We start from the raw sequence: 23,020 nt of genomic DNA on the forward strand, positions 1-23,020 counted from the left end.
GAGGTAGAACAGGTTCATGAGAGGGAGGATGATAAATGTGAAGCTAATAGAAAAGAATAATCACTTTGCTCTTAAAAAGAATTTTCCCTGAATTTAATCTTGGAGGGGAGTGGAAGCTCTCACATCGACCAGTTCAGTTACATGCATTAAACGCAGCAATTACTTGTGGAGAAAAACATTTTTCCTAAAAAAAAAAGCAAACAGCAAAATACACAAAAACATGGCATAGTCCTACAGAGATGCTAATGACACAATGAACTCCCACATGAGTGCAGTGAAGCTTATTAAAACATTTACATTGACACTTAAGACATGATAAACATGTGCAAAACATGAGTTTATCATGTCCTTGTGATCTAAATTCAAAAACCCATTTTTTTGAATTTCAGTATTAAAGGTCCTATATCATGTAAAACTCACTCTCTAATGGTTTTTTAACGGTGATATATGTCTGCATAGCCTGTGTATGAGGCCCCAGAAGTGAAGAAAGTCTATCATCTCCCTCATTTGCTTGCTCCACCTTTTAGTGAATGTGTTGCTCATACAGGCAAATCATAGATTTTCCCTTCATGACATCAACTAGGGAAACCACTCCCTCTGGTTTTGGATACTCCTTTTGACCCTGCATCAGGTATAAATTGCAAGGGAGCACCATTTTTTCTCCTCACAAACGCTACCGAGAAACAGACATGGAGCAGGTGTGAACAGACACCGCTCATTAGCATTTAAAGGTACAGACCCAGAAATGGCCTGTTCTCAGTAGAGCTCACTGGAGGGCCTTTTAGATTGGCTGAAATTCAAGACCAAGGCTGGGTTTGGGGAAATACAGTGTGAATACAATATTATTGAACCTCTGACACCTATGTAAAAGTTGTTAAAAATCTGTACAATATGGGACCTTTAAGGCTTTGTCCTATTGTTGAACATGTAGTCAGCCTTGCCATAGACAAAGGCTTAACAGCAGTGTTACACTGTGAGAATAATACTTTTTGTTTTTAATTCCTTTATACTAGCGAGGGTAAAGATCTTTTGCTTGAGCAAACACGCAAATCAAAATTAAAGTTTTGTCCAATTGAATTCTGCGATGGCTCTGGTACACACATCTATACGTGCAAGACAATGCTTAGTCCAGTGTAAAATCCTGCACAGAAGCCACTACACCAATGCAATGCTGGCAAAGATGTACCCTGATAGATCCGTCTCCTGCAACAGATGCAAACAATCACCAGCAGACCACATTAGGTTAGGGCTCTGGTCATGCCCTAACTTATCTCTGTTCTGGCGAGAGATATTTAACACACTTGGGAACGTCTTGGGTAGCACAATCGATCCCGACCCCCTCACGGCACTTCTCGGAGTCCCGCGAAACGGTGACATGCCTAATGCATCAAAACAAGTTTTAGCCTTCACGACCTTATTTGCCAGAAGGCTGATCCTCCTCAAATGGATACATCCGCTCCCTTCTACACATAATAGATGGTTACATGAACTCTTAAATTGCATCAAGCTTGAGAGGATCAGATTCTCCCTTTGGGGTTCCATGAAAACCTTCTACAAAATTTGGCAACCTTTTATTGATTACATCTACTCACTCAGCATTGATATAGAATCTGGCAACTAATTGAGCAGACAATGACTACTATGAGCAGACCCCCAACCCCCTCCCCCATATGAATGAGTCTGTGTGATGCTTGTCTTAGGGATAGGGATGGATTTGGATGTTTTTTTTATTTGTTTGTTTGTTTGTCTTTCTTTTACTTATTTACTCTTCAATCTTTTCACTTCTTTTTGGAACTAATCTTGTTATGCTTGTTTTCTTTTTGTTTGTTGTTGGGTTTTTTTTATCTTAAAAAAAAACCCCGGGATATATCACAAACCATCACAACTGACCAAGAATTACAAAAAAGTTTTGTCCAACCTTGTGATTCACATTCAAACCTTCGAGGAGACAATTTTACAGCATTACTGCATTATTCAACATGCCAAACACCTTTTCTTGAAAATCCGGGAGGATTTGGCTCGTATATTGAAGCACAGCTCAGGTTTATTCACAATACATGAGGTCCAGGCATTTTCTAAAGAATGAAAGAGCTTGGTCACTTGAAACACACCAACCTTCTACAGACTGCACCGAACGTGGGCTGACAGGTGGCTGCTGCTGGATGAGCAGTCCCAGGAGACAGAACAAAGCACTCTCTGTGTGTGTGTGTGTGTGTGTGTGTGTGTGTGTGTGTGTGTGTGTGTGTGTGTGTGTGTGTGTGTGTGTGTGTGTGTGTGTGTGTGTGTGTGTGTGTGTGTGTGTGTGTGTGTGTGTGTGTGTGTGTGTGGTGCTCGCTGCATAAGAAAGATACGACCTTCACACCGTCAAAAGTGGGAGAAGCTCAAAATCTTTGTCCAAAACTCCTAATGTACTTTTATCAGAATGCCCCCCTGGGTGTGTACAAGCTGACGTGTACCTTTATGTATCTTCTCATTTGTATCTCACATTGTACACTGGTTCTTAAGTATTTTGCTTTGTCATAAAAGGACCGAGAAAATTCAACCACAGCCATTTTCTGTCTAAACTTGTAGAGCATGTTTTTCATTTCTGAATTTGAAAGCGGTGGCCACATTAAAACTCCAGATTGGGTGACGTAATTTGAATTGATTATTGCCTAATAATGCCACCTGGATGTTGGGAGGAGTGTACGTATGACATGCCACTAGTGAAGAGCCACTCATTGGAGCTGATGTGTCGGAAGCAGAAGAAAAATTGACATGTAGGTGGAGGAGCAATTTGTGACAGCCTGACAGCTGTAGCAGACGTTTCCAGAACAGCAGGTCATGTCGGGCGTTCATGGTGTGGAGTGATTGGTACTAATAACGGCCAAGTGATGAACTGGTGACAGGGTCATGGGTGGGTATGGAAAAGCTAATTGACGGAACATTTTAAAGCTATAGCCACAGATTGAACCGAGTGCCTGTGCTGACCGTTGAACCCCCGTTCACCCCCAAAACAGCTACAATGGAGGCATTTGACCATGGAGCAAACAAAGACTCTCACACACATTCACGATCAGATAAGTTTGTATCATGAAAAACCATAGGAGAATGTTGCAGTAGGAAAAGAGGACAATGGAAGTGAGAAAGTTTGGTCCTGCTATTCTTTCATTCATTCATTCATCTGGATTATGATTTTACATTTGCGGTAGCTGAATATTGTTCTGTGGGATCGTGTACCCTCTCACAAACAGATTTTCTTCAAGGCATGGTTATGTGAAGGTTTAGACTTGACCTCGCAAAATCTCAATATCATTGTGCACCTGTTGTAAAACCAAATTTAATTCCATTGATACCACACCTTCAGACTTCCAGGATTAGTGCTTAATAAATAAACTCAGACTGCACGTCAAACACACTGTCACGTCCAAAAACACCACTCAGAACAGCACCGTATGAAGTCTCTGCAGATGAGAGCAAACGCTCAGATGTTGGGTGGGAGAGGGAGTACCGGGGGTGGGGGGGGGCAAAGTGGGTGAAGGCTCTGGACTTATATGGTGGTCTGGAGGTCCATCCATCCATCCATCCATCCATCCATCCATCCATCCATCCAGCACTCATAAAAAAGCACACATGCATAGAGGAAACATGAAATCTTCTCAAAGGAAACTATTTTCTCTCCATCCATTCATTTTTTTATGTGCTTTATCTACTTCAGGGTCACGGTATGAGGCCAGAGAGTGCTAACTACTCTGCCACTGTGTGGCCCCATCAATCAACATTTAATTTAACTTTTTAGACTAGAATAAAAATTGTAAAAATACTTCATATAAAGGACTTAATCTTCAACCTATAATGGTCTCATTGTTAGGTGAATTATCACCTCACAATGAGACCATTATAGTTTGAAGATTAAGTTAACCACTAAACCACCATTCAGGCTTTGTGGGACTTTCACCATCTGATGATCACCAACGGCTCCGAAAATATATAGACATTTTCTTACTGTGTACCCATTATACATTTATATTGCAACTATGTAACTGTAATCACCGTACTTTTCATTTTTAATATATTCTTACACTTATTCATATTTAATCATTATTTTCTTAATGTACTGTTCTTGGTTGCAGCATCTAAAATATAAGAAATTTCCTCCTCACAAGAGTATTCTGATTTTCAAATGAAAACATCTTTAAGAATCCACCCACAGCCGTGGTGGATGGTAGTGAGGTTTTGTTGCTTTCACCTGTATTTAATCTGTTAGAAGAGTCTTTTACCTGTGCTGCATTCAGACCTCAACTGAACAACACCAGAGTTTGTTTGGACTGAGACCTGCGTTTCCATCCGATTTGGTTCTCTTGTTTGGAGCACATCATTGTTCACATGGCAGCATTCTCACTTCCACTAATGAACCACAGCCATACATCAAACGTTGATGAATGTGCTGCTAATGTTTGAATGCTTGATACCGCAGGAAACCTTCAGTGGTTGTACTTAGATAAAATATTTGGCTGGTGGTCGAAATTTTATAGATGATCTAAAGTCATACACTTCTGTTGATGGTTTATAGTTTTCTTGGAAGTCCTTGGTAAAGCGATGTTACAATTATATAATACAGTATATGTTAACCATTTTAGGGTTGAACCACAATTGAACAGTAGTAAATGAGAGCAGAATAACTCTGTTTAACTCCTCATGCGCAAAAAGGAGTTTCCGTCTGTGAAATTCAATCGGTAATTGGTAGTTTTTTTCTTCTTCTCCAGGTTACGAGTGCTTCTATTCCTAATGCTATGAAGTGGAAGAAATAAGTGAACGAGGTGGCCTGAATGCACCCCTTTCCCTCAAATTATTACCATTTAAATGAGCACTCCATGCTTGATTGTTTTCTGGCAAGTGTTGTAATGATTGATAAAATTGAAAATTGAAAAATGACTTCATTTTCATCGTTTATCGGGATCCTGGGCGCACGTCAGCTGCTGATCTACTCTAAATTGTGAAAAGGCGAAAATCACAATGCTGAAGTCTAAAGACATAGTCTAGTTTAAGCCAATGATAATCCAACAAACGCCGTAATGACATATGGAAGTAAGCGGTGAGTGCAGCTGCCAGAGCCTGCCAATGGCGGCAATGCTTCACTGCGCATGCTGTCTGAAGCTGCCTCAACACACTTCAAATTCATGCCTACTCATGGCAACCAATAACAGATTTCGCTGTTCGCATTTTCTTCTGTTTCTGTTAATTATGAGTTATTTCACTTCTTGCCGTTTCATTAGCATTTTTATTGGAATCTCTTGACCATACATAATTGAAGTAACGCGGGTCGATCCTGGAGGGCAGCATGGCGCATCACACAATGAGCCTCTTCATACAGATTACTTGGTAATTTTCTTTCCCCACAGTAATCATTGGAAGAATTATTAGCTCCTTTTCCCCCCTTTATGTGTTGGAAATCCTGCAAAAAAGAAAAGAAATGTCTCAGTTTGGTTTTTTCCATACAGGCATTTTTTATCCTCAATTTGAAGAATCTCTATCAACTTGAAAAAAAGGGTGTTGATGGCATCCTTAGATAATTTGTGGCACACTACATCGCTGTGTGGCCCTATTAACTGTATCATACCGTTTCTGTTGGTGACTCAACCTCAAAACGATTTAGTAGAGATGTTGTTAAATGGACTGTCATTGTGATGAGGATTAGTGGACATTGCCTGCACAAGAAAAACCTGCTTCTTTTTATGGCCGTGGTTCAGTTTACGTGTTCTCCCTTGTCATGCTCAGGCTTTCTATTCCTCCCTCCATGCAGAAATATGCAATCTAAAACTATAAAATACATTTGCTGTGGCAGGAAATTACACTGTTAGGGATTTCATATCAAACTGGACTGGAGCTAATGCCGTCTCTCATCTGATCACTAATTTTAATTGATGGGAATTTCAATTTTTAGGGGTCTATTTGACATTGTCTGGCTTTGCGGGGGCTTTGTGTGTGCTATTATGGAGCAAAGAGTAATGAACTGCTGCCAAACAGCTGTGAGACACCTTACAGCAACTGGCTAAAATATCTGACACGCCATAAATTTCAGTTATTGGGAGTTACTGCTCCCTGTGCGCCAACTCTCCCTGCAAAGTTGACAGACCATAGTATACACTTCTTGTTTGTAATGCATTAGACTGTCAAAGCACAGGATGGCATTGATGGCCAGGAAAGCCTCTGCCATGCTGGAGTTTATTTGCTGTCCCTTAGAAAATACACTTAAACATTTTTTTCTTTGTTTTTCAATTTGTTTCTCTTTGTATTTGGTAAACTGCTTTCTGAAGCATAAATGGCACCCAATAATCTAGCATAAAATGCTGAGCAGACTGCTACCTGACAATAGTGCATTTTGCGTTTCCATTAAGCATGATTCATCTATTCAGTTTCACGTCAAATACACATTTTTTTTCCCCTTAATCATATTGTATATGCACATACCTGTAAAAAAAACAAAACAACAACATGCATTTTCCAGTATACTTGTCCGCTTCAGACCTTCGAAATCTCAGTGATGCTCAAATCATTTATGGGAATAAGTTTTCATTTTCAGGCCACTTTGAGGTACATCATGTATCCAAGCATTTCTACTTTCAAACACGCCCCCTTTATTCACAATATGATATATAAGATATGACAGAGCTTGCTTCATGTCGACTCACTCTGTTTTAATATGGAATTAACTGAAAGCAATGTAAACACAATGCTCACAAAGCTAAAGAAGTTCATATACCGATGTGAAAGTAGTTTTTTGTTATTGTTATGTATTATATGTTTGGAATGAGTCACCATCATCATGTGAAATAGGAAGTTATACAAGGTTAATCAAGTCCTCACATGCAGTATAATGCAACATTTGGGGTGGACGTCACAAAAAGAGAAAATTCATGTCCCGAAAACACACACACACACACACACACACACACACACACACACACACACACACACACACACACACACACACACACACACACACACACACACACACACACACACACACACACACACACACACACACAGGAAACTGCCTCATGCTTTAATTCTTAGTGTTGATGAGTCGGTATGGCCACCAGCATTTGGCTTCACTGTAATATTTTGGAGAATCGTATATAAGAGAGGGTTTAATGCTTTAGATGTATTTCCAGGGTAAAAATGTTAAGAACCACTTAATTGCGGTAAAAAATGAAATGAAATGAAATTTTTAGGGGATATACAAACACTGATAATTTGTGGGAACATTTTGCAAATGTTCTTGTTTATTTTGTTCAACTACAGATCAGAATACTGAAAGAGCTGTTGCCAAAAAGATGTTGATCTCTTTTCATTTAACTTTTCACAAATAAGAGGAAACTTATTGAAAAAAACCCCACTCACATCAGTAAATTTGCAGCTTTGATAAAGCCTTGTTATTGGAGTCACCGTGCTACTAATGGAAACTGATGACTGAGTTGTCTTCCCATCATTACAGTCAGAGCTCTACACTCAATATTTGATCCATGTGTCCATGCATTAGCTGATTGCTTTGCATTGCAAAGAACAGTGCGTACAAATGGCCTTTTTGGTGAGCGTATTTACGGTAAAGACATTTGTACAGTCAAATATCTTTGAGGTGAATTGAGGAGAAAAATTTGATTATATGTTCTATCAAACCTGGAGATTAATAGATGCACATGTTTTGGACACTAAGCCGACCTGTGAGAACTGAGAACATTATTCTGCCTGAAACTAATTAGCTGAAAAGCATTTGTGTGACATCAGTCTTGTATGACTCTCATTTTAAATATTGGCAAGCATGCAATTCTTTTATTTTTGGAAGCACTCAAACTATTTCAAGCTGTAAAAAAAATAAAAATCCAAATATTTCCCCTTGGCAGGTTTTAATACTCCTTCAGAAAATTATAAAGCTCTTTAAAACGCAGAGTTGTGCCATTGTGTTGACATTTGTGAAAGCAAGCAGTAGGTATTTCATATAAGACTCCTGATAATGATTATGATAATTTTATTTCAATAATATTAATGTAGATGGTCAGTTTTGACTTGTTGGTTAAAATAATCCCCAAATTAATTACTATCGCTGCCTGTGATGTGAAATCCAACAGTGGAGAATTGTGTTATGAATGCAGAATCTCACTTTTTTAATAGGTAACTTGAATTGTAGAAGACATTTCAAAGTACCTTTCAGCAAAAGGATTGAATTCATGTGAATATAATAAATGAATGTGCAGATGTACTTATTTCAATTTACTGAAGTTTAAAAACATGTTCCTTTATTATGGGTCATTGTGTACGGTGGGTGGAAACTCTCATTACTATGTGGAACTCCAAGAAAAATTGCTTTAAATATTGCCTGTAGGAATTGCTAATGAAATTCTTTTTGCTGTTTGCCCCTTTGTGCTTGCCCATTGTTCTGATTAATTATCATCAAGCTTCCATCTGGGTTTAGTACACAAACAACACATGGTTGTATCAAATTGTACAAGATTGTATGCAAATGATTCCTCGAATGGATGGACAAGAAATCAGTGCTGTCATCCGAGAGAAAAAAACAAAAAGTCTTTGGTTCGTCTTTGGCGCTGCTTAGTTTCACTGCAAAACATGTTGGATTGATGCTTCAAACAATAATTTGGGTCTTTAAGTCTCAAGTAGAGGCTATTTGTATTAAATTATTGACCCTTTTATTTTGGGATAAGGTTCATCATCTTTTCAGAGAACGGTTGGTGCAAAGTCTTATAACGCATGTTTTATTTTCTCTTTCTGAACTCTTGTAAGGTTCCCCAGATTTCTACAAATGTGTGAGGTTTTTGAAATGTTAAAGAACCATGAACAGCTCTTCAAATTTGTTTTGTCAAGTCAAGCTGTTATTTTTCCAAAGCACTAATCTTCTTTGTCGTCATTACAGGTGCACATAGGACGCTGTCTCCCAGGCTTTTGGTCACCTGACAATCTTGACGTGATCCTTGTGGTTTTTTGGTGACAGGATAAATTCTTTGGATCCATCTTAACCCATCAGAGTACCAGACCATACAACCAGGTAACGATACCATTGTTTACTTACACATTGACAGATCCAGTATCTGCTATTTACTCACAGTCCATTACAGTTTACCTCTCGATGCTGTTGATAACAGATTAAAATACTAATTGAATCTTGTTTTGGGGGAAAACAGTGTTTTTCTTACAGTTGAAAAGAAATAGTGAACCCTTGAAGCTATAATCGTGCAACTGTGTTTAGACATCCCAGTGTTAGAACCTGCATTACCAGAAAGGACATGAGTACAGTTAAGCCTATTTCTCTGTCAGAATCAACAGAATCATTATGCAGCAGTGTGTGGCTGTAGCAGCTTCCTATACCTGAATGAAACCAGCCTAAATCTCATTTAATGTCACATCAAGCCAGTTCAGAACCACAAGTATTCACCTGAAGCATTAGAGATGTGGTGAATATACCAGAAAGAAAAAAAACCTAGAAACATTTAGAGCAAGAGAAAAGGGAGAGACAGAAAGAATGCCCGTTACCTCCACAGATGAAATGGCTGTGTGGGTGGATGTACATGTGAGTGCAGGCTGCTAGGAGCTATGAGTGGGAAGTGGGTACTGAGTGGGAGGAGAGGAGCTGCTTTAGTGAGACAATCAGCACCAAGACCCACTGAAAGGCAGTCACGCTTTCATGGCTTCTCTTTGTTTCCCGTGCTTGTAGAAAGATTGAGTTCCAGGTTGCCAGGTTGGTAACGGGTGTTGGATAAGAGTGTCTGTATATGTGCTTAAGCACGAAGAGTCTGTGGATGTCTCACCTTCTTATTCTTTTTGTTCGAATGAGGATGTATTAACGGACAAACAGCATAGAATTATATTGAATAGATTGAATAAATGGGACTTAAATGGGGCGGTATAAAGTGGTGAAAACAAAATTCTCCAATGTTGGTGATCTTCTGTAAAAAGTGACTCTTGTACGTTTTCATGAAAACAAGGAGAAATTGTTCAGATATTCAAGTGTCTTGTTTGATCATGTAAAGTGTGTCTCAAGCTTGTTTTATGAAACCTCCTGATATCCCTTGATTGATTTGGAGATGTATTTGATTAAAATGTGGACACATGAAAAGAAAATGGATAAAAATGCTCAAGTACGGCCCGTAAACATGTGCATACAATTACAACCGCGAAGAGAGTAATATGTGAAATTCAAGGACATGGTGGCAAATATTGAAGGTCTATTGGTGTTCTAATAAGTTTTGTTAAAAGCTCAGACGTGAGCATGTAGACACAGACATTATACACTTCTATAGGGTATGTGTGCGTGTGATTTATTGTTTCAATGTCAACTTCTGACAGGTCTTGTGTGCAAGAGCACTGCGTTTAAACAATCTACTTTTCTCATGACAGATGTTTTTTTTTTTTTTTTTTTATTCTCTGCATGAATTACAGGCCTCTAAAGACATAATCTGTACTAAAAACATCCAGTACATTCCATTATGCCGTTGATCATGTTTATTTGTGAGTTTTTACTTAAAGTTCTAGTAACAAGGTCTTCTGTTGGTAACTTACAAATCTTCACCATACATGCCTGGCAGAGTCCTCTGCACAAACACCTACGGTGTTCATGAGATGTACTAAAAACCTGAAAGACCTCTCTAGAATCAGTTTGGTTTGTCCATTCTCCCTCAACAGACATGTGTTTTTAAAATTTCATTTTACATTCGGGCATCTGTGAAGATGTTACAGACAAGCTTCCGGACATAATTCATTTAATTATGCTCGAAAAGTGAAAAGAAGCATGTACAGTACAGCCAAATTCAAAACGTCATGTTCGGAAAGACAATGTCTGAAACAACTTTCACTTATTATCCAGCTCACATCAAAAAATAAGCACAGCGTGGTAAACATTTATCACAACATTTGTTGTGATTTGCAGTTTCAGTTAAGTCAAAGATAACCCACACAATTTGAAGATGGGCATAATTGTTTGTTGACCTGTGGCGTGTATCCTCTAATTCACACAACTATTTGTGACTGGAAAGATACGGCTGCTCTTTCAGAAAACATCTTAACAAATCATTATTGAGTCGATTTGATGTGACAGTGTGGAGCTTATGAACTCCACACTCTTCTCTCTGAGATGGTTTATTCTGAAAATCCCTCATCTTTCCGTTAAACAGGATCTTAACGAAGAGAGCGATTTGCTCTGGCGTGCTGTCTGCGGTTGCATAATATAAAGTATATATTACCAAATCGGACGGCAAATTAGTGTACCAGAGCTTGTAGCTCCTATACAAAATACGTGTAGTGTGTGTTGAACGTATGATCGCCCACATGCACTTATTAATATGTATAATATGTGAATTCATTTGTAGTTTATGGACTTCCAAACGGGAACTTGTTCTTAGTATTCATTCTCAGTCCGTTTTTAGATTCGGCAGTTTCAGGGACTTCCTAAAGGGGAACAGCTCTCGTCAGTGACATTCACAGCAAGTAAATGGTAGAATGATTTATTATTTTTTATTTTTTTTTACCTGCGTTTGCACAGGCAAAGGTTAGTCCTAAATAATGTAATACCATACAATGTGACGTGAATGGATCGTAACGATATGTTTGTCAAGACTCTTGTTCTTCTTTTTGTGAAAGCAAAGTCATGTTGAATCTGTCCGGTTACATAAAATCTTAATAAAGTCTGGACCTTTCTGGTGCACCCTGCTGTACTTTGATAGTGACTGCCGCATTGTGTGCTCCACAGACGACCCCAGTATGTGAAGTCATTCCTCTGACTTTGCTGGTCTCACATAGTTTTCTGGAATCAGGTAGAACCATTTGTATCATGAGAACTTTTAAGATTACACAGCTGTTGCCGAATCAAGCTTTTGACTCATTCCAGATTGATTCGTACAGAAAAAATTGGTTTGAAATGATAAGCCTTTTTTTTTTTTTACAAGGAAGAAACCTTCAGACAGGAGGTTTCAGGAGACAGTGACAGAGAAAGAAGATGATAGAACAGAGACAAAAAAACAATAAGCAAGTTGACATAAAACAACAAGCTGATTCACACAGTGCAGACGTAATAGGGGCATAAAACACAGATCATGAACTTTCAGTTCACCTGCCAGAAAACATGCAGGGTATTATATACAGAGAGGACAATGAAGAGGGAGAGCACGGGCTGTAGAAAACAGAAGCACAGAGGTAATTACAGGCAGTGGTGACATACAGTATGAATGTGACATAGGTGAAGTCAGGGGAGAAACTCCAAGCAGTGTAAACCTACAGCAGCTTCACTAGAAAATGGCACAGATGGGGGTCAGCCAGTCTCAACTCCAAGCTTTGATTTGAAAGATTGAGCCTAATCTTACATATAGAGGTTGTATTGGCATCCCAAGCTGAAAGCTGGTTCCACATGAACATTTGGTTGCAGAAAGTTTTGCCTCTATCACTACATTTAGAAACTCTACAACCTGCAAAACGCAGCACTCTGAACAAAATGTTTTGCTGGCATACTGTGGTTCTAATAACTCTTTAGATATAGTAAGGCCTGGATATCATAAGCTTCGTATATAACAAGAAGAGCTTTAAAGGTCCTTTTATCATCTTTGATATTGTGTAATATAACTTGTGGCTAAACATCACCTGAGTACTAGACTATATGAGTTTTAATACATTAAAAACATCTACAGGTCTGCTGAGTGAGTTCAGACACACCATTTTGTTCTTACAACAAAAGCACAAACCACAGAGGACAGCAAAATCTGCCTCGGAACAGCTCTTACACCCGCTAATTAGAGAGTTATATGTCATGCACAGTATGTCAAGCTAAAAATAAAAATGGCAGTTCCCACTTAAGTATGGAGCTCCGTCCTGGACGCTGGCAGCAGTTGCCAAACAAGTGCTTTACCCTCCAGGGAGGAAAGAATCATTGAAAAAAAAAAAAATCTCTGAACTTCTTCATCAGCAAATCATTTTACTGTACTTGTGTGAGATGAAGTTCATTCACTGGGATGTACTTACATTTGGCACATGACTGTACAGGCTCACACTTGCACACAGTTGGAGGCACAAGATCTCGCCTCCCCAGCCTCTCCTCCTCTGTGGCTCCTGCAGCGAGCTGGCCCTCAGAGGAGAGCCTGCAATGCAGCATCTGTGTGACTCACACACACACACACACACACACACACACACACACACACACACACACACACACACACACACACACACACACACACACACACACACACACACACACGCACACGCACAGTGAGATGGCAGCGGCATGTGAAGGTGCTCGGCTCGTAGGAGGGAGATGAGGTGAGAGAGAGAGAGAGAAAGAGCAGTTAGGAGAAAGACGACGCTTGATGAAAGGTGGAGGAAGAGGAGTGAGTAGGAGGAGGAACAGTGATGGTCGGAGGCGGAGGAAGGTAAAGAGGGAGAAGAAATAGCAGGTAAAAAGAAGACTTTTAAGTGCAAGAATTGCTAAGAAATTAAACAAAAGGAGAAAGAAGAAAGAGAAGCAGATAAGAGCCCTGGAAATGACAAAAGACAAATGGGTGGCTTAATTAGTTTTGTGATTACATTGTCTGGGATGTATTTTATGGATGATGTGTTCATAGATGGTGTATTGTCTCACTCCATCTTCACACATTGTGGCACAGGCTTGGTCTCTGCAAAATACTGACAATATACTGGACCAGTCACACAGTTTCCAGCTTTGTAAGAAAACGTGATTGTTGTGTGACGTCAACTTTAGATGTTGCCTCACTAATTGCTGTTTACACAGTGAAGACATATGTTGCTGATACTATACAGGAACAGTCTGCAATCGGAATTCATTCTGCTAATAATTTGTTGCACTCAGAGAATTCATGTTAGACAAAACAAAGCCGCACTCTGTAACTGTCTTGTGGGATGCCAAGAGTATGTGTGTTTGCCATTGTTGAGCTTCACTTTAATGTTTGGGCAAATCACTGATCAGAGTCCACAGACTTTCTTAGAGGCACTCTGTGGGGGCTTCAAGGTAAAACAAAACAAACAAAAAAAGGGTTGGGGTTGGGAACCACTGATCCCACTGTGATAATCATTTTAAAACCATCCACCAGGACCAAAGGAGTAATCCTGCAAATTTTGTTATTATTCCTCGGATTACTGTTTTTGGGTCACACCCTAAGAAATCATGCAAAAGTTAAAAGGCCTGGCAACCATAAGTGAACTCTTCAACTTCAGAAGAAGTAGGTTTTGAATAAGAGGCTGGTGTTAGTGACGATGGAGACGAACAGGTGGTCTGCCTCTGGAAAAACATACAGTTCCACTTTACTGGCCTTCCTTTTGCAATGTGACAAGTGCATTTAAGCATCAAATCAAAGTTTAAAATGTAGCTGTCTCTCTCTGAATGGAATATATTTACGGCCACTTGCTGTTTTGAGGGAATGGGAACCTCTCTGTGTGTGCCCATGTTTTAATGTGAGCCTTTTAAGTGTGTCTCTGTTTGAGGGACCTCTATCTGTTGACTGCAGCTCTGGTGTTTTGTGTGGACGGAAGTCTGTAGTATCACTTTTCTCGTACAATTGCCGACTACAAGCTCTTCAGCAACGGGCAGAAAGCTGTGGGCAACACATGTGAACTGGAGATCGCAAAAAGAAATCTCAGTGCCTTTTCACTTTTTTTACTCTCTAAATTATGCATATATTTAAGACAAAAATTGCAACATTAAATTATATTGTATTGACATTGTGTGAAGAGAGACTCTGTTTCCAAGCACAGGAACAAAAGCCTGCACTATTATCTGTAAGTCTTTGATCCTTTTTATCTCTCGTTCACTCAACAACCCATATACAAAGCCACAGTTTTTAGCCAGTAGGAGTCAGGGGAGGAAAAAAATCTAATCTGAGGACACAGTGAGGAATGTTTCACGCCATTGCAGCAGTACCGGCCCTTTCAAGTGTCCCAAGTGGCAAAAAATAGACTTCCACAATACCTAAACCTCACATGAAATGTAAATTATAAGCTATAAGCTGTCAAATGCATCCTGCCACTGTCTATTATCGTAATATGTTTATGAAGTAGAAAGAGATTCAGATAGGAATGTCACAGGTATTGTCATGTTGTGGAGGATGAGGTAGTTGCTTGTGATGTGACTTTTATTTGCACTTAAAGAACTCATGGGAGAGGCTAAATTATTAATATTCTCCACATCCTATATGTCCATGTAATTTCACATTATAAGGAGATTTATCAAAGATAGTCAAGCTCCTCAGCGACTTGCACTTATATCGGGGTTTTTTTTTTGTATATGCTCTTAAGAACATGATCACAAGCTTGCTCTCGGAGGAAAATGAGGCTTTGCTTTGACAACTCATTTGTAAATTTTTTCATTCATCCTTATCAGTCTTTTAAAAAGGACCAACACCTCATTGTTTCAACATGACATGTGAAGCCTAATCAGATTACTTGACAATCTGTCTTCCTTTACTCTCATCATCAGATACTCTCTCATTGCTCTAACTCCTCTTCACACCTCCAATGTTTAAAAGTCACATTTGATGTTCACTCATAGGTCAGGACATGCCTACAAAGGCAGAGTGTGAGCTTTAAGTGCTGCATGAGTGGTTGATTTTACGTAAGGCTCACAGGAAATGTCGAAACCAATAATGTAATCATAGGCAATGATGCCTGCCACTAACTAATGTATTTATACATTATTGAAGTAGTATTTACAATTAATGTCAAAGTGTGATAACTGCAGCCAATGATATATTAATACATATATACTGTATTTCTGGGATATAGATTTCTTTTGCAGATTCACAAATTGATCTTCATTAAAGGGTTAGTGGATGGCAAATTCATCAGATTCATTCATTAAAGATGTATAAAATGTAGCATTCTTGATGATGTTTTTAAACCAGGAATGCTTTTTGAAAATTGATAAATTGAAGTTGACACTGCGATGCAACACAAGAATGCATGTATGTGTAAGAGTCTTTCCAAGAAATGCTTTTAAAATATTGTGCCCTCTGCTTTTTGTTCTTCCAGTTTATATCTTTGACACGAGATGTAGTGGTTGCTCTCCTCAGCTCACAGTGAGACTATCTCTGGGATTATGGACCTTTCTGTGTGAAGTTTACATGTTCTCCCTGTGCATGCATGGGGTCTCTCTCTGGCTGCTCAGGGTTTCTAATGCACGCACACGCGGGGCTTATCTGCATCAACCAACCCCTCTGGCAATCTGCCTCAGGCTCTATGCCAAGGGTAACAGACCTGCTGTCTCCTAGGATGCTCAGTGTCTTATTCAATAACATCACCATCTCATACAGACCGTCTCCCTGCTGGACATTGTATAATCAACAGCGTTATTCGTTTGGTGTCCTTGTAATCTGCAGGGTTTTTCTCTTGTTCCTCTAATTTTCCTTTCTGCTATAATTGTTATTAATTTGTTGATGGTTGGTCAGCATTCAAATTTTTTACACACCGTTCTGCTCAGATCTTTTTCAACAAATCTTGATCCACTAATTTGTATTTGAATACACACCACACAGCATATTACTCAGTATGACATGCATCACAGTCCATTTTGTGTTTATTGAAAAAAGGTCATAGTTACACACTTAATGCATTATCATGGGCCTTGATTATCATTTCCTAACCCAGAAGGTGGTGCTGTTTCATTCTGCACACAGTTATGCAAAAGCAGCCATCATCAGCAGCTCAACAGGCCTCCAGGAAACCAGGCCATTCTTCCCCTTCCCCTCACTCCATGTGAACCGTCAGTGACACCCCGAGCCTGCCTGCCTGTCAGCATGACACTGTTTGGTCTGGAAATTAACCACAGAGCTCAAAGTGACCTTCATCATCAGACAGACAGACAGCGTGGAGACATTGCATCATGACGAAGGCCCTGTCTCTGTGTTTTATGACTTTTTTCTTTTAATATTGGAAGTGCTCTTCGGTGGAACAGGGACACAAGCAACAGAAGAAACAGTGACAGCGCTGTCTAAAATATATGGATGTGGCTTTCCTTTCAGAGAGCGATTTTTGTGGAACAGTCGGTGAGGTGCAGTGTAGTGTCTCTGTCGGTCTCGGAGAATCATTCACATTGACGTTCCCTTCTGAGCTGAGTCATGCAAAGCTTCATTAACTTCTGACTTTGATCCAGTGAGGTCGGGAGGGATTACAGCCATCGCATCTGCACTTCTTTCTGTTCCTTTTGTCTGCTTACCGGGATTTTATCTTCTTTTGCATGAGTTTTGTTTTTGACATACTCACAGACCCTGAATAATAATCACATCTGTGCAGAACGTATGGTCTTTTGAAGAGGAAGCTTACTGATTTGTGTCCTCTGGCACCACCAGCAGGTCACAGCTAATTGTGCAATGGATATTTTCAACATTAGAACAATGCACAAAGCACATATCTAAATAAAACATTTGTCTGGAAATGTTTACTTTTGTATAATTGTTCTTGTATTATCTGCCTAACTGTTGTCAACTGCTGTATGAAAGCTTTTTATTATATACAGCAGCTGTTAACCTTATATTATTAGTCAGTTTATCCATTGAATAAATTCGATTGACAAACATTCCAGCCATTATTTTTGTTGTAGAGCAATTTTGATAAGCTGAAGTAGTGGTTTTCTTTGTTAATAGAATATAATAGAATAGAATAGAATAGAATAGAATAGAATAGAATAGAATAAAAAAAAACACTTTCTAAATCCCAGAGGGAAATTCTTTACAGCAATTCTTCTGCAATTTTCCTTCTTCAACTGTGCAATTTTTCCACAGGTGTTGCATTTAAATATTTGTGAATTGGGAGAAAGTTTATTTGCAGCTGAAGTTTGGCATTTTGATAATAGTGTCTCTGTAGCTCTTAGAGTGTAACTACACTTACTGTTCACATAATGTCACTTTAATAGCTTTCTTACATGACCAACTAACGGAAAAATCTTTCCAATTTGGTGAGCTGCTTTTTATGTGAAATGCAGGTCACACGTGGCCTCTTTCCCATTGCTTTTCACAAATACTCAATTACAGCATTGGATTAACATCATCAGAGTGACTCATCTCCATTGAAAATATGTCCTGTGTTTTGCTTAATGATTAGTGATAAGTAATAAATATACATACTTTGTTAATCCCCTTTCTTTACATGACTAAACAGAACATTTTCCAATTTTTCTGGTGTCTGACAGTAGTTTCAGCTGCCCTACATTTCTCTGAGTCACTGCTTTTGTGTCTGTATCTGAGCAGTGGTACTGAATGCACTGTGTGTGGATGCAGTGACTAGTGCTCACTATAGCCGTACCTCGGTGTCAAGCTGCAGTTATTGACTGCTGTTTTCTCCAGCAGACTTCTCTTTAGTGTCTGGATCTCTGTGGACTGCAGAGCTGAATGACAAATTGCTCTACACCCCCCACCCCCACCCCCACCCCACCCCATCCCACACCATACTACTACACAGGCTGCTCTGCAAATGAAGACACTACTATCATCCACAACCCTCATGCAAAACGCTCCCTGTCAGAGTAGCTCCGCTGTTTTAAGTTTAACTATCAGCGAACAATTTCTCTTTTCTCATTGAGGTTTCTGTTTATATCTGCTTTTGTAACTGTTAACACGAGGCCACAAGAAATTGAGTGGTGCCGTCTTTGTGTGATTATAACATTAAGCAAGTAGAACATCATAAAGGCATGCATGAGAGAATCAGCGATCCCATTTGTTCACAGAAAAGGAACAGAGCAAGTTAAGGACTTCACGTACATAGCCCTATTTATTGATTTTACACTCCATCAAAGCCATTCATCTCCTTCCCCCACCTTCTGCGTAATATTGTCCAAGAGATCATTGAATCTCACAGCCTGTCTCTGCCTCGGGCGATTATATGGTCTGATCAATATTTTCCCTCTTCTACTTGATCTCCTCCTCCATGCTGATCTGCTCAATCACCTGCATTCGGGGGAAACAACTTCTGTTTGTACAGCGAGCTGATCAACACTCCAAATACGTGTCACACAGGTTTTAAAATCCTTTTTACATTCCATGTGTGTGAACTCTACCATGTTTGTTTCTGGTAAATTTGCTTTCAGATATTAGCAGACATATTCTTCAGTGGATACCCGATTCAAACAATTTTTCCAGCACTGGATCTTATCAGATTGCTCCAAAGTCCACTTTTATTTCCCCCTGTGGAAAATCCAAGGTCCACACTGCTCATTTTCAAGCTGCTGAGATTTTCACCTGAGCCATCGACGATATGAGTCATTACACACACACACACACACACACGTACACAAATCAATAAATTCCGTCCAGTGGTTGCCATCTGCCTGCCAACATCCAAGGATAGTAATTCACATTAATGTCTACACACAAACTCACACAAGCACAGCTGCACTTTCTGAACTGTTGACAGTGAAGCTCAGTGGAGCCGCAGCGGGGATTATGTCTGACAAACATAGATTTGTGAGTGTGACTGATGATGTGTGTCTTAGAGCCTTCTCTGGTCTGCACACTGCTCATTCCCCCCGATATAGCACAGCTAACATGGCCATTAATAAGAGAATTGATGGGTTTTGACCATACCTTTCCTCTCCATCTCTTCTGCTCTCTGTCCCAGAAGGAGAGAACCCATCCCTTTCCCATCATCCTGGGCTGCGAGCTCGCACCAGCATGGCAGACAGTCGACAACCAGAAGATGGCGCCCCTCAGTGGGACCCCTCAGGGGGGCAGGAGCCTGGCGGTACACATGGAGCGAATGGCTTCTCTTCGTCAGCTTACAGGAGCTGCCAGCCTGGCGGCACCCACGTGGCCACGGCCCCCTACTCTGCCAGGGAGAATGGCTTCAATGGAGAGCTGACTGGAGCTCAGGCTATAACTGCAGGTAATATATAATTTCTTTCACTTCTTATTAGCATCTATTTTCATAATGACACAAATGTAATTTTCAGTAAAATGTGAGTCTAGACATAAAGACATGGCTGTTACTGTTGCCTTAGCAGTTATTAATTTTCTTTTCTTTCTTTTCTTGATTTTTTAGTCTATTGTGTTACTATCCCTTGTTTTTGTTCATTGTCATCAGCTTGAACAAGGAATTGGATACTATTATTATTTGTACTGAAATATTACACAAAATTAATGTTGCATGAATGTTGGTCACAATATACAGGACCCAGCATTGTAATACATATAGATACGTATGTGTGTGAAGAGTTGTATACAAGTGTGTCCTCATAACACAGTCTCAGTTTGTTTGAGGGTTTCGAAAAAAGATAATTATGTTTTTACTCTGGCTTTCTAGTTGTTCTCATGGTTATAAGTAATTGAAAAAAAAGAAGATGTGACGAGGCCAGTTGGTACTCGATAGATCACACTAATTTCAACCAGGAGGCTGCAGTGCCTGCAATATGTGTGGACAAAATCAATAGTGACTTACTTTAATTGCTGGGATGTATTTATGTCATAGAGGTAGCCATTTTAACAACAAAACTGTAAGTCACTGTTATTGTTACCATGGTGATCAAGGCCCCTCATGTCAGTCGGTTAGACAGCAAACATACACCATGAATAGAGAGCTGGCTGTGGTGGTACAGCGAGATAAAAACACATTGTATAGGTGGAGTTGATTAATCACCACGTGAAGAGGCAGAGTCATGAATTTTTAAAGACATAATTTATGTGTTTTGAAACTTGTTAAGAATCCAAACTTACGCCAAGACGAAGTTTGTAGTTCACAGGGTTTCTGTGTTGATATGCATGTACTGCAGGTACAAATATAAACACAAGAGTGTGCGTGCACGCATGTGTGTATGTGTGCTTGAGACATAAGCATGTGTTGTTTTCTAGTCTTATCCTGCCTGGTTGGAACTTCAGAAGAGACCTTTGTGTACAAGTGCTGGCAGCATTGTGTGTATGTTCACTTCTTGCATGCAATCATCAGATGTGGATGTGAACGTTTTCCCGGCGAATTGGCTCGGTGATGCTGTGCTTGTGTTTGTTTGTTTCCCGTCTCGTGTGTGCACGCATGCCTTTTCAGCACTTATGAGTCCTCACTAGAATCGCATACTGTTATTAACATTGCTATAATTAACACATAAAATCTGTCTCTGTGCGCCCCCTCCCAACCCACCCACTCCCCATCCCCACCCTCACTCACACCCCTGGAGACAAGACCAATGGTGTAACCATGGAAACAGCTCCCCTACAATTTACTTGGCCAGGCCTTTTGTTCTTTCCGGCTGTAGCTTGCCACAGACGAGCCCATGCAGCATGCAGTGACAGAAGCCTAATTAACCTCCCATCTCCCCATTATTGAGACTGAACTGATACTAGTTTTTAAGGCTGACAACAGTAGTGTGTGTAGCTGCCTGGTGCCACTTCATAGCCCCTTTTTAATGTAGTTTATCACTGATCAAATTTTGTGATCAGGGAGCAGCTGTGAATATGTTTGCGAGGTGATTTGCGGCTGCTTCCTTTCTCACTGACATACTGTATCCTGATGATAAAAGCTTGATTATATAGCAACTGAGGCTGCAAATCTACCATAAATGTGATAACATTTGCAATATATTGTTAATGTATGCTGTGTGAACTGCAATAAAATGTGATACCATGCAGTATGCATTAAAATGCAGAGCAATACTCTCCTGCACTTTATTATTTCAACATTATAGCATACCTGGTGAGAATAGATCAGAGAGTTAAATGAGTCAATACTTCCAATTACTTCCAGTGGCTCTTGTCATATGGATGACACTCTTGTTGAAAACGTCATGTTCCTAGAGTCAGAGTGGTCACATCATGGCTTCTCATGCATCACTCTTGAAGAAAATTCCAGCTACCTTTTAGCTCATGAGTCAACATAATAAGCAGTTGCCACAGCTCTGTGTGCGGCTCTGTCTCATTATTAACATATTTCAAAAAGCAGTAAATAGTCCAATTAAAACTTCAAAGTCAAAGCTTGGAAATTGTGTCAACCATAAACTCAGCTTTGCTCTATCAGGAGTGGAAGCCAAAAATATGACGAGTAACCCAGCATGTGAAATTGCACCCTTCGTTTATGATCTTCTCCAGAGAACCTGCCTTTTATGTGTCATTATTCTTTAAAGGAGGCACAAATCATCTGCCAAAATCATCCTAATTTAGGAGCCACATGCAGCCCAAGTTCATCTCAATTGGGCCAGACAAGAAAAGGGATGCCTTACTCCCCATAAAGAAAGATAAAACTTACGTTTATACTTTGTTTTAGTGCATAAACATACTCGTACATCCTGAAAATGTTCACGTTTAATGCACTTTTCAGAAACGATCAGACATACAGTATCTCAGTAAAAGTGCAATATAAAAGGATTTCTGTAGCTTTTTACGCATGAATATTTTCACATACTCACCCTCATGGTCTAGCTGTGGCGCTAATGCTATTTTGCTTGCAATAAGATGAGCTTATTTCTAATCTGATTTCTCTGCTATTACCGATGAAGTCATTTGCTGCATTGCATTATGACCTGGACTCCTACTGAAATGGTGTGAGCCCATGTGGACAAATTAGGGGTAACAGTTATTGAAACATGGCAGGTGATGTTGTCTTCACTCTTTTAAGTAGGTCATGAAGCGGGACGGATTCAACCCTCTTGACACCGCTGCTTTAGAAGCTGTAAATAATGTTGACCTCCTTCAAGTGACTGATGTCAGGGCTGTGATCGGAAGATCAGAAGGAGATTCATGGAAAAGCAGAAAGGAAGATTCACGTTGTTATGAAAAGTTAACTTAACTTTGATACAATGGCGAGTGGGTTTGTTTCATGTCTGAGCAAACACTTCTCATAACCACGATGAAAAAAACAATCAGTGATGTTCTGTTAATCACCAGAAACATTAAAATAATACAAGCTCTCGGCTACTGTACAGCCAAGGCTTTGTTTGTCTGAAGAGCTTCTTGTCAGCATATATTAGCAGTGCTCCCAAGCTGTACTGGGTCGGGGCATAAGTGGGGCAGGAGGGCTGGCAGAAGGGCTGATGTTATCACTTATTGAGCCTTCTCTTCCT

The 23,020-nt window shown here is 39.8% G+C and overlaps 1 protein-coding gene across 1 annotated transcript in view; it reads left to right on the forward strand.

Annotated features, from left to right (window-relative positions):
* The window catches only part of map2 (microtubule-associated protein 2), an 89,086-nt gene that overhangs the window by 30,739 nt on the left and 35,327 nt on the right, over positions 1–23,020 (forward strand). The window contains exons 3-4 of the mRNA XM_080478793.1: positions 8,909–9,040; positions 19,600–19,860. Of these exons, the coding sequence (XP_080334919.1) occupies positions 19,650–19,860 (211 nt within the window). The 5' untranslated portion in view covers positions 8,909–9,040; positions 19,600–19,649. The remainder of the gene's footprint in view (positions 1–8,908; positions 9,041–19,599; positions 19,861–23,020) is intronic.

The sequence above is a fragment of the Lipophrys pholis genome (assembly GCF_963383615.2).
Source record: "Lipophrys pholis genome assembly, chromosome: 13".
Classification (NCBI taxonomy): Eukaryota; Metazoa; Chordata; class Actinopteri; order Blenniiformes; family Blenniidae; genus Lipophrys; species Lipophrys pholis.